This window comes from Homalodisca vitripennis, chromosome 3, assembly GCF_021130785.1.
Source record: "Homalodisca vitripennis isolate AUS2020 chromosome 3, UT_GWSS_2.1, whole genome shotgun sequence".
Lineage (NCBI taxonomy): Eukaryota > Metazoa > Arthropoda > Insecta > Hemiptera > Cicadellidae > Homalodisca > Homalodisca vitripennis.
This window is the reverse complement of record NC_060209.1, coordinates 59783417-59801953: the sequence shown is the minus strand read 5'-3', so window position 1 is coordinate 59801953 and position 18537 is coordinate 59783417. Positions and strand designations below refer to the sequence as shown.

Genomic DNA, 18537 nt, shown 5'->3' with positions numbered 1-18537 from the left:
CACACACACACACACACACACACACACACACACACATATTATGTACTTATCTCTCCAAAAACAGTTATATAATGGTTTCATTTAGTGTTCTAACAAGAATCAGCTAATGCTAAATTGATAGTACCATCTTGTAAAGCAGTTTTAAGCGTATGCTTATAAGTTCTGACTGTACTTTCTGCCAGTCCATTCGATATTGGTGAGTATTGAGGGGATGAGAATATTTATTACCATTTTTGAGTAAGATGTTCATGAATGCAAAACTAGTAAATGGAGGTGCGTTATCGCTCATATTAGGATCAACCAAGCAAGAATCTAGCAAATAAGTCTCTGAGATAAGAAATTTTATGTTTTGCTTGTGTTGAAGAGTCTGGCAACGACTCAATCAATATGTTAAGTCTATAGGTACTATTGTCTGAGACTAGCTAAGGAACAATCCAATCAATACATATATATGTAAGAATCCAAACAATATTTAAGTACTATCTTAGAACGAAGCTTATTTTGATACTACTGGAAAATTATGGTAATTACAGCGTTCACTATTATTTCCACAATATTACTATATAATATGTACTCGTACTACTTAAAATGTATGGATACTACCTGGAAACTTTACGAGATATAAAAAGTATGTAAGTAATAAAAATATTGGTAATGACCTGGAAAATCTAAAACAAATTATGGTTTTGTTCTAATAATACGTAATAACTAAGAAATAACCATTCCTTTTCCAAAATGTTAACAACCACCGTTTTGAAACCTTAGGAGATAGAGGAATGGAAAAGAATTATTTATAACTATCTAATGTAATGTTTTTTAAAACTTCTCATTTTCGGTCTAGTTAAAAAAAGTTGTTACATTTTTGTAAAAATGCAAACAGTTGATATTTTGAAACAGTCTTAACCAATAAACTTTCAAATTATACTGAAATAAATATGATAATATAGCTATAATCAATAAATAACGACGTTAACTAAGGTTTGTTTATAGAGGTTACGGAGAGACATTGACGTCTTCGACAGGCTAGGTGCAATGCCTGGATATGTCGGACTCAACACGTTAACAAGTCACGTACGATCACTGTTGTTACAGTACATATTATCATTACTGGTCACAGTTACTACCGACTAAAACAGTTTTCCCCTGTCTCGGGACTCTGATCCCCCACGGTACCGCCGTTAGGCATTACTTCGCAGAGGGAGAGTATACAGCTATTGCCCTTTCTTCTAGCAAACTGAGGTCTCACTTTCACCTTTCTCATAGTTTCTGGCTTTTGCTCTTTTCTTTTCGATCGAACGCAGGTGTGTGAGGACTTCTGCAGCGAAGGTGCTTGTGGCGTTCCACGCAGCTTGTGGCGTTGATTGACATCATTACTTCAACTATTGTCTCTGGTTGGATATTCCGATTGAGGACACTCTAAAATAGGTCACGCTGAGATCTGAAGCGAGGGCCCACAAAGAATACGTGCTCCGCATCTTCTGGGACTCCTGGTCAGGACGGGCACTCCGGGGAATCATGGTGCTTGAAGCGGTGAAGATACACCCGGAAGCAGCCGTGCCCTGACAACATCTGTGTGAGATAGTTATTGACCTCGCCGTGATTTCGGTTCGGCCAAACATGAGACGGTCTGTTCATCTTTTCTTTAGTGTGGCATCTCACTGTGTTTGCCATCATGCGATGCTGCTCTGTCGTTTTTCTGTCCCGAGTTTCTCAGGGCTCAGTGTGGTTGACCTCTTTCGTTGGTATAGATTTTCTCTTTCCTCAGCTAGGACTTTGAGAGGTAGAATTCCAGAAATGACACACACTGCTTCCTCAGATACTGTGCGGAAAGCACTGGCCACTCTAAGAGCACTCTGCCGGTATATTGGTCCAACTTCTCCATGATGCTTGGGTTTTTAGTGCGTCTGCACAAATGGGTATCCTGCAGGTGAGCACCGATGTGACTACCGATGATAGTAGTAGCCTTCTGCTTTGCTTTGGACCTCCGACATTGGGCATCAGTCGTGCTAGGCTGGCTCTTACCACCGGTATTAATGTGTTCGACCTGCTGCTTGAAGGTGAGCTGGGCTTCACTCCCAGATATTGGATAAATGGTTGCGATGTGATTTCTTGATCCTCGACATTCAGCCTAACGGACTCTACTTTTTTCCACTGGTGACGAGCATCGCCTAGGTCTTGTGCTTGGTTAGTTCCAAGTTCACCGTATTCATCCACAAGATTTGCTCAACAGTGACGGTGAATAGGTGTTTCACCTCATCAAGATGCTTGGCAACGATCACTACGGCTACGTCATCCGCATACGTAACAAGTTTAGCCCTTCTTGGTATTTCGATTCTCAGCAATCCGTCATACACGATATTCTACAAAAGAGGACCAAGAACAGAACCCTGAGGTACTCCTCCTATAATATCATATTCCTTTTGACATTCTTCGTGTCGTATTTGAGGACTCTGTCCGTGAAGTAGCTTGCAACTATCCTACGCAGGTATCCTGTCACGTTCATTCTTTCAAGGGCCTGCATAATGCAGTCCCAATTGGCGGAGTTGAAAGCGTTTCTGATGTCTAGCGTAGCCACTAGACAGTATTCTTCCATCTATCCCCTACGATGGCAACCCTAGCTGTGCTGACGACGAGGTTGACGGCATCCAGCGTTGAACGCCCTTTCTGATAATCACACTGGTTGTCGGAAATAATGCAAAATAATGTTCCTGTACCAAGTTTAGTTTGATTTATTACAAAAATGTTACTGTTTGTTATCAGGGTCACAATTACTTCCTCAAAGTTGTTATATACTACTTAAAACTTTGTACAATCGCAAGATACACATACATAATATAATTCTTTTATGGTAAGTGGTTTTGAGTTCTGGGAGCCCTGGGGGAAATGTACAAAATCTACTAAAAATTCAATAATGAGCGTTCAACAGAGTGTGCACCCTCAGCTGCTTCAAAATTGACGACGGTAGAAAAATATTGTTCGAGAGTAAAACTTATAACAAAATACGTGCAAAACAAAGTTTCCAGTTTACTTGTGTGGTAGTGAGCACTTCTGAGTTCCTCAACCAGTCAGCCAATACTCCACCGGCAGGCATAAGGACAGCCACCAACAGATACGGCAGGAACATGAGCCAGGTTTCATCTATCCTGTAGTTGTATATATCTGTAATTAGAGGTGGTAATCTAGTTATCTCCAAGGCTTGAAGGTCGATATAAAGTTTACCATATGATATAAGACAACATGTACTGAAGGAAACAGGATTTTCCGGACATTTGCCATCGTTCAGTGAAACAAAAAATCAGTAACACTACGTTTCGAGATCTGCAATCTGATCTCTTCTTCACGTAAATAACTAACCTAATACATAATTACAAACTAGGTTGAAAATAAACTTCTTAAAACCATACTGTGACTCCGCATTGGTTTATTACAAAAAAGTTCATCTAGCATAAACCAATAATAATAATAAAAACGGCCTATTCCTGTCCCCCTTCCTTTTTATTTCCGCCATCTTGTTTCAACCGTGACGATTGCCATTTGCTTTTGGCCTATGGTCAGTCGTATGTGGTTGGTAGACGAATGCAGACGTATTGTGACCTGTACTCTGTAGTTAAGTTTTAATGATTAGTGTGGTGTATAGTTTCTTATTAAGTGCATGTTTTAGAGTTAGTGAAGTTGAAACAACATGGTGGTTGTGATTCCTTATTTAGGAGTGTCACAACGCTTTGGTATGATTTGTTTATTTTCAACCTAGTTTGTAATTATGTATTAGGTTAGTTATTTACCTGAAGAAGAGATCAGATTGCAGATCGTAGTATTACTGATTTTTGTTTCACTGAACGATGGCAAATATCCGGAAAATCCGGTTTCCTTCATAATCCTTCCATCGTCAAAAATAAACTTCAAACAACATATACTACCATAAATGTTATAATTTCACCCAATAATTTCAATTTGAGTAGGTATTCTGAATTGTATTTATAAATTTGTAACAAGACAAGTCCTGACACGAAGCAGACTGACCTGAACTCATTTTAGGGGTTTTTTAATTTTAGCAATGCATTAAATATGTACCTAAGCATTTTGAAACTTTTTCTATCTTGGTCACCACATGACATTACTTCTTACAAATCATACTGCCCAACATGGAAATATGATCTGACCCTGAAACTCGCTGGCCCCCACAATTTTATTTCCAGTTTTTCACAAGTATATCTAATTTCTGCATCCAAAGGAATTGTATTCATTCAAAAATGCAACTATTTTCTATTTTATTAAAGTATTATGTATTATTGTTTACATCTCTTTATGTTTGGTGCTTTCAAAAATTAATTTGTCAGAGTTAACATCAAATTCAAGATGTCCCTTCTGAAAATCTGGGGCTTTGTATTTTAATAGAACCATATTTAATTACTCCTTTAATAATTATTTATTCAGCCTGGTGTCCAATTATGTTTTTAGTTTTATTTCTACAGGTTAAGTCTAAGAAACTGAAATGTGGTAGAGCTTTGCCTATTTACATAAAATAGTTTTCATCCATAGAATTTACATCACTAATACAACCATGGTTAAAGGTTGTGTTTGGTAACTTCATCGTTAAAACTGAATTTTTTCTACTTTAATTGTAAATAAAGTGAATTCAATTACTAAATACAGCTATGCAAAAAAGTTTATACCTGTCATGAAGACTGGCAACTCAGTTTGCAGAGTGAAGCCCCAGCTCATGCAGGTGTGAGCCACAACTATGGCCCATACAGGCATCGATGTGATGAACTGGTCCCAAGGATATATAATCTGTATAACAGTGAAATGTTGTTCAATTCCTTGGAAAAAATGTTTTTAAGATGTCCATAGCCTTTACTTTATTAAAAACACATTTGTTAGATATGCATTTTTTATAAACTTGTCTTGCTTTGAGACGGTTTAGACCCAGGACCCCTTAATGCAATGCTTCGGAATTAATAGGAGTTTCGGGATAAGTAATTTTAAAATAAGCATCTCTCATTTAAAAATTACAATTTTAAAAGTGTTTATGGGCGTCTATAGGAAGGAAATTTGTCAAGAGACAAATGTCAATAGACAAGAGTTAGACATAGTACAGACATGAAACATCGTGAGTAGCCACCCGATGACTGTGTTGTTCTAGTATGTGTTGGCAACACTTCAAGTCTGAGGCGACGAACGCTAAATTTTCCATTCGGCTCTGTTTGCAGGTTTTAAAAACAAAACTTATTGTACCTTAGGACGCTGCATTCTAGTGACAACTGTATGATGTAATACATCAATAGCTGCCAAAACCTTTCTTGTCGTTGCCTCTTTTATGGAGGTTGCTACTATTGTGCTAATGTCACAATGTACTATTGCGTGTAATGTGCTGAGTATAAGGGATAAGCCTGTCACACAGGAGAACATTTATATTCACAATATTCAATAATATAACAAATTTGATACAGAAATAAATGTATAGACTATATTAAAATTAGGCATAAACTTTTCTAAAGAAGTCTTTTTAAGCAAGCATCTGTTTTCTAATTTTATAATGAATTAATTCGTTCCAACTTTGCACTGCAAAAACAAAACAAAAATTAAGTCATTACAGTTTCTATTACCATAACTCTTCCATACTGGTAACACGTTTGAGATTAATACAAAAATGTAATTGAAATGGCATTTAAAATTAAATTAAATTCATGACATGGTAAATTGTATCAATATGAGTGCCGGTTAACATAAAAAACAAGAAGCATGTTAAAAGCAATACTACATATTGCACAACAGGCATTGCTGGGATTACATATAAATTTCAATTTTCATATGTCTTGCCAACAGTGGGAAACGGATAACCATACAGAAAAGAAATGTAAGGTTTCGCTAATAAGGAACTGTACCATTACATACATGTTTAGGAATATAGTCATTAGGTCCACTGTCAAGATTATCTCTCAGGTACTTTAGTTCCTCTGTGGAGATGTGAGGGTCGTCTTCCGGTTTGTCCTTCACCACAGTCCACCAAACAACAAACCATATCAATCCGATTATACCTACAAACATTAAACATTATACTTAAATATGTATGAATACTAAATTGAAAACGATTCTAGTGTTTTAGAATCCAAATGTACAGTGCTCTATAAACCCATAACTATGCTAAATATGATCCAGTCGAAATTTTGAATGTTTGTGACATTAGAGTAGAACTTTGCTTCACTCAAACAAGTACAGATTGGGATTTTTTAACCCACTTTAAAGTTAATAATTTAATTGTTAATAAAATTTACACTATTTTTATTCGTATACAATATCGTTTCAATGTTAAATAAATAGTTATCTTAATAATGTGAACATTTAAAATAAAATTATAAATTATGTCCTAGATTTCTTGTTTGTCGTGATTTATCTACCTTAAGGCTCCATTCCAGGACCTCTGTTGCTTCCATTATACATAAACGGTCTGCCATAGCTATGTTTTGTCTTCAAGTAAAATTAAATCCGCAATTATTTTTCTCTGACGCTATTTGAACATCGGCTAGTTTCTCATAACAATGTGGCATGAGTAGAAGGACTATCTGGCTCCTTATTACAACCAAAACTTTGGTGTTCCTGGTTCACTGAAACAAATTCATAACGCTGAGCTATTCTCTAGATTTTATTTGTTTCAGATTTTATATACGAAGGATTCAAACCCTACTCCTAGGAAATTGGTGGACATAAAAAAGGAAAGGATTTGTCAGTTATTGAACTCACCTGAGATGTAGAAGATGTACGACCAGCCTAGGGTATTGGCGATGAAGCGGTACACTGGAGGGGTGACTACGATACTAAAATAGCTGCCCGAGAAGGCGATGGTAACCAGGCGAGCCCGCTCCTGGGGAGGCGCCCATCGAGACCAGACGGCGATAATACTCGGGTAAGTGACACCCTGACACAGGCATGAAGATCAGTTTACAGGCAATTATAGAAACTCTTTATAGGAGACTAAAAACTAATTGAATGTACAACTCTGAACAATATGAAACAAACACGTGTTTTTAGTTTATTGTCTTAAGCTTGTGAGGGACGGACTGGAATGATAGAACTAGCTCATGCAGGGGAATTGCCCTTGGTGATTTCTAACCTTACCCCTCTTCCCAAAGAGTTTCTACAAGACTCTGAGAGGAGCAGTGCTTTTGCTGCAGTAGGAAGATCTTCACCTTCGTCATCCGCGAGTTGAGAAAGAGTCCTTATAGCAAGGTGTGGAGAACTATTTACACGTAAGTGACAGTGTTTAGGTTGTACACAGAGATTTTGGAGAGGGGGAATTACGTCAGTGAATGAGATGAAACATCTGGTGCATGCTTATCGTGGTGTCTATTTTCCTGATGTCACAACAAAACACAATTTTGTGATCCTGAATAGCAGGTTGTCACATATGTTGATCTGCAGCTTCCGACCATTAAGTAAGCTGTCATTGAGACAGAGTACATTGCTAGATTTTGAGCTGGCATCAAATACAGTACCCAATTTAGTGGTACTGCTGCTTTCTTTGAGGACTCCATCCATAATGGGGTAAGAAGTAGCGAGATAAGGTTACATTAAAGTTTTCCATTTTGCTCATGTGCCCGAAAGATGCATATTCATTCATGAAATTAGTGTATTGTTCATGAAAATGAGGCTGAGCACGGAACTTAGCTTATAGAGGATGGAATCTACACTCCGGAGAGATACATGATATTCCTAGAGGTAGTTGGTTGCTTTTGTGAAAGGTAATCGAACAACACAACGTTTATCAGGATCCCTAGAGTGAGTTGAATCAAAACGTAGATCACAAAGTTTCTCTTATGTCGACTGTTTTCGGCATGAGGGGATTGTTCTTGCTGCCAGAATGTTTGGAGACACTGGTGCAAGGCCAAATCATTGGTTGAGAGCAGATATATAAAATAAGATAAGATGAGAGGGCTAGGAGATGCAAAAGGGACTTCTCCTATGATCACAAAGCCAAGATGAGTTTCAACCGCCTGGGGCATATTTTCCCAAGAGCGTAGATTTTATTACTGAGTATTTTGGGAAATAATCCTCCACCGACCAGTACCTCTTGGTAGGTGAAATGTGGGGTCTGCTTTGGCTTTGGCTTTGGCTTTCTGAAACACTTCTGGAACCAATTCTACTCAAGGGGTTCCACGGATCTTTTGTCCAGTATGTAGAAAGGATGTTGAGCAGCCAAGGCATGCTTGGAGAGACGTTTGACATATCTATATATATAACATGCGTTTTGCACGAATTGTAGTCTGAGCTATACTCGTAATTTGGTGAGAGGAGCGACGAGTACACAGAAGCAGAGCAGCGCGCTTGGAGATAAAGTCGCACATACTCTCAGAACATAGACTCAAGTAGCAGCTGAAAACATGAGTAGTGCCGCGCGGTGAGGTGAGTTACACTGACGTGGTGCCTAGATGAACATTAGAGTGACCAACAGAGAGCTGGTATTGGGACTGAGACGCTAATACCGCAGATGTATTTTTGTTTGAGGTAGAAGCATTGTTGAAGGCAGTAGTCTCTTGAGAGGCTTGGTTTGAAAATGGAATAAACTGTGGTGAGGTTTGTGAAACGTTAATTGGAATTTACATTGATTAATATTGTGATTTCCTAAACACGACAACCAGCGTTGCTCTCTTTTTACAAGTAGGTACCGTTATTGAGGAGTTTTGTGAATTTTGATGGGAATGATTGGCTATGTTGAGTCTTCATAGAGCTTGAAGGGCGGTGTAAATTATTATCCTCAAAATGAGAGCATTTTTCATTTAACAATTGTATTATACATTGAGTATCGGGTAGAGCACGAGGTTCGTTGCCAAAACATGCACGATAAGCCTCGAGTTTCTTCCTTAAACTATCCATTTTGCGAAGTATCATCACAAAGAACAAGGGGTTGGACTCATAAGTGATTTCACATTCAAGAACCTTGAGTGCGCTCAGAGAATAAGTTCACGAATGGTCTTATGTTTTAGTTGAGTTGACTGAGACTTCCGACAAATCTCTTATGTGATTTAAAGGGAGAGCTGTCAAATGACGTGGGTTTTGATAACGATCAAATACGCTTATACGCTTTTTCCAATCCATTATACGCTTTTTCAAAGTTTCTCTCAATAAGCCATCGATTTTCCTAATAAATAATATTTCCGCAATATCTTTCAATTTATCGATATTAAGGAGACATTCATCATTCTTATTTTGTTTAAAAGTCTTCTTTAATCATGCTAACTTATTATCATTCACTTTTTCATAATTATAAATTTGATTATCTTTTCCCCTTTTCTTAAATGACTAAATACATCGTCTTTTATTTTCTTATTTTCCAAATTTTTTACAGTTTTAATAACGATTATAACTTTTCTTCAAGAGATATTGATAGCAATATGGACAAGTATTTTTGCATTCCCCATTTATTACAGAGAAAAATTGTTGAGGCAAGTTTCACTATTCAGTAAGATACGTTTTTATTTAAGAAAAAATATTGATTGCATTCATATTATTTTCTTTAATGCTTTCTAAAAACTCATAAATAAACTCATTTATAGTTGAAAAATCCCTTCGCTTTTCATGATAAACTTTAAAATTATAAACAAAAATAGTTATATAGTAAAACAAATTACTGATTAATAGAACTATCTTCTAAAATTCAATAGTTTATATTAAATGAAGTAAAAGGTTTCAGAACGAATCGTGACACGATTATGATCAAACATTTTTGGAAATAATCTATCTATTTTGGCAATTTGAATTCATAATTGCTTTCTTTTATAAGTTATTAAATGCTAGAAGCTTTAGTGACTATGGAAAAAGCTTTTCGCGCTTTTTATACTAGACAATCTTGACTATTTATTATCAAAGCTACTTTAATTTAAGACAGATTTTCGTGAAAATTATACGCTTTTCTCGGCCGCATCAATTTTTCTACCTTTTTAATAAAAACGACAATATTTTTACAAGGGAAATTTTTCTCTCTGTTATTTCGATAAATAAGAATGGTTTTCATAGAAATACACTCTTCTCCAGTGTATTAGAAATGATTAGGGATTAAACAGTTGTGTGATTGTTCACATTATTGGAGACTTGCCAACCTCGTAATAGCAGTGAGGTTTATATACACTGAGTGTATGTCAAATTACACTCACCAGTATACATTCCTCTCCAGTATAATAGAAATGGTTAGGGAGTAAACAGTTGTGTGGTTGTTCAAATTATTGGAGACTTGCCAACCTCGTAATAGCTGTGAAGTTTATATACAGGTACACTAAGTCTATGTCAAATTATGAAATTGTGTAGGAAAACGTTAGGAATTTACTTCAGTGTCTATTAACAAACTGATAGCAGTTTTCATAACATAAAATAATCTATCCTGACATACCTCAAAGAGACCTCCAATGAATCTGATGGCTATCAGTATGTTGACCACGTCCATGTTGACCAGAAAAGGCGTAACAAGAGAAAAGAGTGCCGATAAGGCTACCGCCACACCGAACACTTGAGTGCCCCCCAGACAGGCACCTAGCCACCCTCCTAGAATCTGAGTGACGGCATTTCCGAAGATGAAGGCGCGCAAGATGGTGAATATTTCCCAGAAGTTCCAGGTGACGTCTTGTTTCTGAAATCATAATCACACAAAAGGAGATTTATAAGTAAGGACAGAATTGTGTCAACGCTTGAGTCAATATTGTTATGGAATGCTTAATCACAGTAACACACTGAATGGTTACTTTATTGTGTAGGTCCTTCTACAAAATACAAAAAAAATGTTAGAATACATATAAAATCAATTTTGGATCTTTGCCTTACTGTTTGAAAATCTAATTACCTAATGATTGATTATCTAATATCAGAGGATCCCTTTTTACTTGCAATAAAAAAAGTTTTTAAAATTCTCTGAATGAGTCGTCTGGAATGAAACATGAGTATCTTTAAGAAACCATTAATATACGGTCCTTTGCATTAACCTAAAATGCGTGCAGATTAGCCAACTAACAATTCCGCAATGTACGAGTAAATCTGGACAAAAGAGGGCCAGTGCCTATCAAACTGTTTATTCCTCAATCTAAAGATGAACCAAATAACAATCCTGCAGTGTAAATCGAGACAAGAGAGGACCAAAGCATGTTATCATAATCATGTTATAGAGGACCAAACTTAACAATTCCTCAATCTAAAGATTAGCCAAACAACAATCCCACAATGCAAAGCCGGACAAAAGAGGACCAGTAACTATCTTACCATTCATTCTTCAGCCTAAAGATTAGCCAACTAACAATACCGCAGTGTAATCCGGACAAAAGAGGACCAGTCCCTATCTTAATATTTATTCCCCAACATAAAGATTAGCCAACTAACAATCCCGTAATGTAAATTCGGACAAGAGATCGAGACAAGAACAGTTTGATCTGATAAGAACGGTTTAACCAGTACCTATCTTACCATTTATTCTTCCTATCTTAACAATTCCTCAATCTAAAGATTAGCCAACTAACAATCCCGCAACGTGAATCCTGACAAAAGAGGACCAGTCCCTATCTTACCATGTATTCTTCAATCTGAAGATTAGCCAACTATTAATCCCGCAACGTGAATCCGGACAAAAGAGGACCAGTCCCTATCTTACCATTTATTCTTCCATCTGAAGATTAGCCAACTAACAATCCCGCAACGTGAATCCGGACAAAAGAGGACCAGTCCCTATCTTACCATGTATTCTTCAATCTGAAGATTAGCCAACTAACAATCCCGCAACGTGAATCCGGACAAAAGAGGACCAGTCCCTATCTTACCATGTATTCTTCAATCTGAAGATTAGCCAACTAACAATCCCGCAACGTGAATCCGGACAAAAGAGGACCAGTTATCTTACCATTTATGCCTCAACCTAAATTTTACATAACGAGATTTTGAGTAACTGTCATGCAACTTACATCTCGACTCAAAGATGTGTAGTATATTAAACAGCTCTTATCTCGTAACTTATATTTCTACATAAGGCCCGCACAGTGGAGATTCTCTATAAGTATGAAGCTACTTTGATCTCGTTTCCAAGCTTTATACGAAACGTGGCCCATAAAGCGGAGATTCCTGTTCCATTTTAACTCTATTCTTAAATTTTTCTTTAAACGCCAATAATGATAACATGATTTTCATAAATAACAAATTAATAAAATCGGACATTCAATCTTCTAATTTTTACACTTTTTGTACCACAGTATATAACATAAACTATTATACATGTTAAAAATTAACAAAAGTAATCCAGCTTTACCAGTGATATTTTGTTTAAAGGCCATGAAAGATAATTTGAAGACTTAACATTTTAAAATTTTCCTCAGGCTTTTATTCTTAAGTATCTCTAAAGCCCTCCTCTTCTCTAAGAAAATAATCCTGTCTCACACATTTTTAATTTCGTACTTCAACAGGACACTACTAAATTGTACCTTCATCACTGAATGTGATGGCTGATGGCTCACCTCCACAACTGTTCCGTTGTCCAGGGTGACATTGTATAGAGTTCTCATGGGGTTAACGGCGTTGAAGAAGTTCGACCTCAATAAGTTTACGGTGAAGAACCCCAGGAAAGCGAGAAACGCCACTAGGTGACGTCTTCTCTTCCAGAACATCCATCTTTGTTCGTTGTGCCTGCAACATAATTTAAGGACGAATCATAAAAATTAAGAATAGTACTACAGATTGGTTAGTTTCAGCTGGACGATACTGTTCATTCCGTTAATGAAGTTCGATTATCCTAGCTCCAATATAAAACATAGTTTTACTAACAAGCTGAGATACTGTTTAACTTGTAATGTATTTTAAAACGTTGGTATTTTCGCTGTTCCAAAATATAGTAAGCAGTTTCAATCCTAATATTATCGGAAATCGAAAATCAGCCTTTGAAAACATGGGGACATATCTCCTCCGCTCCTAAGCTCTTCTTGAACTCCGGATTAACACTTGATTAGGATCAACTATGAAGGTTGGCATGTTACTCGCAACACTTCCAGATATTTAAAAACACTACCATCTTGAAACCTTAGAAACAAAAATCTTAGAAACATACATTTGTTTGTATAAACGTAGAATTGATTTAGTTACAATAAAACAGAAATTATGTATATTAACATATTCACTTATAACGATAATATATGTACTTTGTATACTTCCAAAAGAATTGTTGTTTCAGTGTTTTTCATCGTAAGACTTTTAGAATTCTCAGGTCATTCACAACGTTAGTTACGTGCTTATACTGTCGTAAGGGTTTTCAGACAACGGCGGTACAAACATTTGAATAATATATAGTATCATTACGGAAATAATAGTGAACAAATGATTAGCATAATTTATAAAGAACTCACATGTTTAGGTAAGTTCTTTGGTTCGTCACAATCAATAGAAAGATTTAGGATGGCGGCAATTTGTAATCGTAAAAGAAGTTCGGTCTGGGATATTTTACAACATAAATTAGAATTGAGACAACATTTTAAGCAATTTGAAGCTACTGTTTTTCTTAATATTATTTCCATAAAAGCGGTTGTTCAAAAGTTTTAGATAGCAAAAACTTCATTTTTTATAATAATTCGAAATAACAGTACATGTGAAATATATCTTTCTTCCAAATAAGCCAGATGGGACATTTCACCTACTGACGTAGTTTCAAAAATTGTATTATGGCTGTCGTTATAACAATTCTCAATATAAGGGATTAATCTGGTAAAATAATTCATAGCTATTACTTAATCATCTTGAAACATACAGGGATTAAAATAAGCATATAAATTGTTTGTTTCATTCTTACTATGGTAGACGGAAGATTACAAATGGACAACAGAATTTCTATGTTGTTAACTAGCTATTTATCTAGACACATTTAAACTTAATATTTTATAGAATTCATGTTCATAAAATTGCATTACGTAATGAACTTTTACAGTGTGGATAGTAACCGTTTTGAAACTTTCAATTGGTTGGAAGACTTTTATTGGTGGATAATTTATCAGAGTAATGTATTGTAACTTATCCGTATGTATATTTTTAGTACAAATTTTAGTTTGAATTGCCTTGAAATTATGACATTTCACTACTATTCCCGCAATTTCACTTTAAATTATTGACTACACTATTATTTTAATTAAATTATTTACCATTACAGACACAATATTATAATTTTTAATACACATAAATATTACATTTATATTATTATTGCGTATATAGTTTTATTACACTTAACTCTTACGCTTTAGAGTCGACAGCCATTCACAATTTTGGAAAATAATGGTTATAACTAAGTTTTTATTCGTGTTTTATTTCTAAGTAAAAAAAACCAATTTTAACATGTTGCTATTTCACATTGTTTTGCCAATTTTTTTTTTTACAAATGTTACATTTGAACGTTCAACCTCATAAAATTAATATGCAACAAGAGAAGTTTATATTTATTGGTACATAAATAAACTTCATAATCTTATGAAGACAGAAATACCAACTACTTGATGTATTGAATATAAAAATATTTGTTATGCATTTCTAAAAGAACGCAGGTTTAGGGTTTAGGAGGATTGAGAGAGCTCTGAGCAGGATTGGCAGATAACTAATTCCAGGTTACTTGGAGTGGACGGGGAATGGGTCAGAGGGCTGCTTATCGCAGAAACGGTAGAAAAACCGGAAACGATGTTGCTTATGCGTTCTAGCGGTCAGAGTTTGCATACTGAAGTAAGCACAACCGGTATTCGAATATGAATGACTCGAGTTGAAAGAGAATTCGACTCGGCACAAAACGATATCAGCACCTCGTCTCACTCACTAGCGGACTCATTGCCAACCTCAGGAAAAGAAATTCCCTTGTTTTCCCGAATCAGTGGGTCAGGACTAAGATAATACCTTATTTGGTTTCTACCTCCCAAAACGAATATTTAGTACGCGGATAATTTTTTCTATGGACTAAATATACGCTACGATTGCCATTTTCTGTATACAAAAGCGTCCTTAACCAGTAAGACAAACTGTTATTAAGGTGGATTAAATAACTTTAAATACATACAAGCGTTATTAAAGTTACCTTATGTCGTTACAATATGTTCTGAGCCCAATATTATTTTAATATTCTATTCGCATCAGAATATATTTCCCTCATGCTTATGTATAATTGATATTAAATTCCTAGAATGGATGCGTTAAGAAATGCTGTTTTTTATAATATGAGAATTAAATTTCACTTATACCAATTACAAGAGTTAATTGAAAGAAGCAACTTACCCGCGGCGTGGAAGGTTATCCATAGCTCGCGAACAGAGACCGACTGCCTACTGGTCTGCCGCTAACGGCTGGGCGGTGTGTAACGTATTAGTGTCAATAACAGGGTTATCCAGTGGTAACCTATTAACCAGATAACGTGCTACCAGGAAAACCCTGTTATTTCAGTCACATCTGGGCTGTATTGTATAGCCAACAAGGCACTGGTAACTATCAAATTGAAACGTTCTACATGGATTTATAGTTCTAATAACACCTTTATGGTATTACGTTACTCAGTAACAAATAACAACCGAGACGATTATCGTCCAAGTAATGAATCTAGGAACGGAGCAGTTCTGATAACACTTATTAGGTTACTAGGAGAACAATGGCATAATGGTGCGAGCAGATTATCAAATATACAGATCTATTTATGAAAATAGATAGTGCGTTGTAAAAACTGTTCTGAAGTTTTACCATCAGCTTATCATAAAATATCTTATTATAAAACAGTTTTAAGATGCGTCATTATATTGAGGGTCTCCTGGAATAGCGGCGTATGAGCCATATTTTCCAATTTTTTATTTGTTTATATATTGATTCCGTATCTAATCTTATATCAAGTTGTGCAAAATTATTTTGTAGGTAATTTTTTATGACCAAAAAACAAGGGGCTTATGAACTATATTTGCCATTTGGCGTTATGTACATAGTGGTGTATGTACATATGCCTTCTGAATTCATATAATAGGTTAATAGAAGAAAGATATCAACCATTCGTAATTATTAAATATTAAAAAATAAGTAAAGAAAATTACCTGCTTGTACTTTAATATGTAGTAATAACATAATATAAAATCATCGCTAATTTGTTGTAACATATATAAAATCTAATAACAAATATAAAATTGCTAATATAAAATCAAAGAGTTTCATGTTTGTTTTTTACTCTATGATATAGTTGGAAATCAACTTTAAGACGAAATGCAGATGCTGGGTGCTCAAGAAATACACATTATTTTTCTTGTTACAGTAGTGTTTAAACTTTTTTTTGTTTAAGTTAGTAAATATTCGTTTGCTACAATATTAATTAAATAAAATCCTTAAGCGCCTAATAAAGAGAATATTAACTTTTCATGTGTCAAAACAAATCTAGTTTGAGTTTTTTTATTTGCATTACAAGTAATACTGTACTAATTTATAATGTGTGTTTATTTAATCATGTTTTTTTAATGTGTAACAGATATGTTTTTCCGCAAGGTTCATGAGAATATTTATATTAATATTGTCCTTATTTTGCTTTAATGTCGTCCTTTTTCAACTCCTAAAGTCCCCCTTTTAACAATTTGCGTCTTTGTGTTACGTTGAATGTATCCCCTTGATTGTGGTGGGGGGGGGGGGTTGATGTGGGATGCAACGCTCTTCCATTGATAGACATATTCCAGGTATATTTTAATTTGCGTTAAACTGCAAGTATAGTCTTAGTCGAACAATGAACCGTAGTTCAGTTAAAAAAAAATCATATTTTTGATATTTTAAATATAAAAGCTGACAGAGTAAAATATACGCTTTGTAATTTTTTGGAATGACGATTCCGTCTGTGACCCGTAGTGGTTGACAAATACAACAAAGACACTGTCGCTTCCACACTTCCCACGCCTCGTTCAAGAGAGACAGCGAGTACTTCATGCAAACAGTAAAATGCCTTTCCGACCAGATAACGTCTAAGTTTTGAGGAGTGTAGGACCAAAGTAATTAATTAGATTTGTATAAATTAATGTCACTTTACTTTCTCTATTTTTAAATAATTTTAGTTTATATTGATAATTGTTGTCATACAAAAAAGTCAATGTAATGATAAATTAATGTAGATGGGAGTGTTAAGATGCTATATGACGGAACATATTCTAAAACTCTTCCGTGGTCTGAGACCATAGACAAACAGCAAGTCCACGCGGAACAACAATTCTGAAGAAACAAAATTTTCGAGAACATAATCTGCCTAGACTCAAATATTCCACTGTAAGCCCACCCTGAGTATCGTGGCCGGCAACGTCAAAATCCTTAATTAAAAAAGAAAAATAAATTAAAATAATTCCCATTTGTTTCAACAGTCACTGTAACAAATATAGAAATGGCGGAAATTGTGGGGATATTATGATTGAACTTAGATTGAGATGAACATGTTATATTATTGGTGTCAAGAAAGTAGTATATTACAGGAATGCACAGCAGATTGTGCGTTATTCCAGAAAATCCCATTTTCTCAAAAAAAAAAAAAAAAAAAAAATAGTCATCAATATTGGCATCAATCTATCAAGGTTAACATTTTAGTTCTTCAGGATTAAGGTAGTTTTACTAATCTTAAAATTACTACAGAAAACATCCTGAGTTATAGAATGTTTTAAAAACGAATCAAGTACGGAGATAGCTTAAAAACATATTGTTGTTGTTAGTGAAGAAGACAAATCAAAATCTGTTGTATTACTCAAGTTGATACTTATAACAGTTTGTCTAAACCTGTAACCGAAAAGATGATCTAATATGGCATTAGAGCCTTTGTTAAGACTAGTAGAATGAAATTAAAATCGCCAACAAACAAAATAGATTTATTTATTCGTGTACTTTCATTATCACGATAGTTATTTCTTGCTTCTATGATGTAAAATCTCCCTCTCGCTGATGACTCGAATAGTAAAAAGTAAGGCCGTAAGTATTTTTAATTTGATAAAGTAAACAGGGCAAACACTTTGGATCAGTTACGTAATTACGTATATTTGCCTTGATGGCAATCTAATAATTATTTTAAAAGTAGTAAAGTCATATGCTTTGTCGGTAGTATTCGTGGTAGTATTCGGAGAGACATAAAAATCTACATTATCAGAAAGAACATAATTTAATTGACTTTATCTGAAAATAACATGTGATTATGACGCATGGTTATTGTTTTCTGTCTTCAAAAGGAAGAGATGTCGAGCAACTATGTACCAAATAACAAATGGTAGATAGGGACAGAATGGCCTCCTCGCCATCGCTTGTTTTCGGGAGGCAGAAAACAAGAACGAATCGTCACTATAGCATTTAATTTTCAAAGTAAGTCAAATGAAGTCTGTTCTTTTAAACAATGTAGGGTTTAGGTCTCTGTTACGAAAAATTCTTCCAAAAGTAGTGGCTGACGGATAATACAAATGTACCGATTTGTCTATAAAACATGCATATTAAATAAACTTGTCTTCACCGGTAGAAGGTAACTGAACGTAAAGAACGAGTTTATATTAATTAAAAACAGCTTAAAACATA

General features: G+C 35.2%; 1 protein-coding gene across 1 annotated transcript in view; it reads right to left on the bottom strand.

Moving 5' to 3' along the window:
- LOC124356967 (vesicular glutamate transporter 1-like) overlaps nucleotides 1–15320 on the bottom strand; it is a 30194-nt gene extending 14874 nt beyond the window's left edge. Inside the window, exons 1-7 of the mRNA XM_046808308.1 lie at nucleotides 15259–15320; nucleotides 12480–12648; nucleotides 10382–10618; nucleotides 6742–6916; nucleotides 5896–6038; nucleotides 4674–4791; nucleotides 3029–3159 (exon numbers count right to left, since the gene is read on the bottom strand). Coding sequence (XP_046664264.1) covers nucleotides 3029–3159; nucleotides 4674–4791; nucleotides 5896–6038; nucleotides 6742–6916; nucleotides 10382–10618; nucleotides 12480–12648; nucleotides 15259–15281 — 996 coding nt within the window. The 5' untranslated portion in view covers nucleotides 15282–15320. The remainder of the gene's footprint in view (nucleotides 1–3028; nucleotides 3160–4673; nucleotides 4792–5895; nucleotides 6039–6741; nucleotides 6917–10381; nucleotides 10619–12479; nucleotides 12649–15258) is intronic.
- Between the last annotated feature and the right edge of the window lie 3217 nt (nucleotides 15321–18537).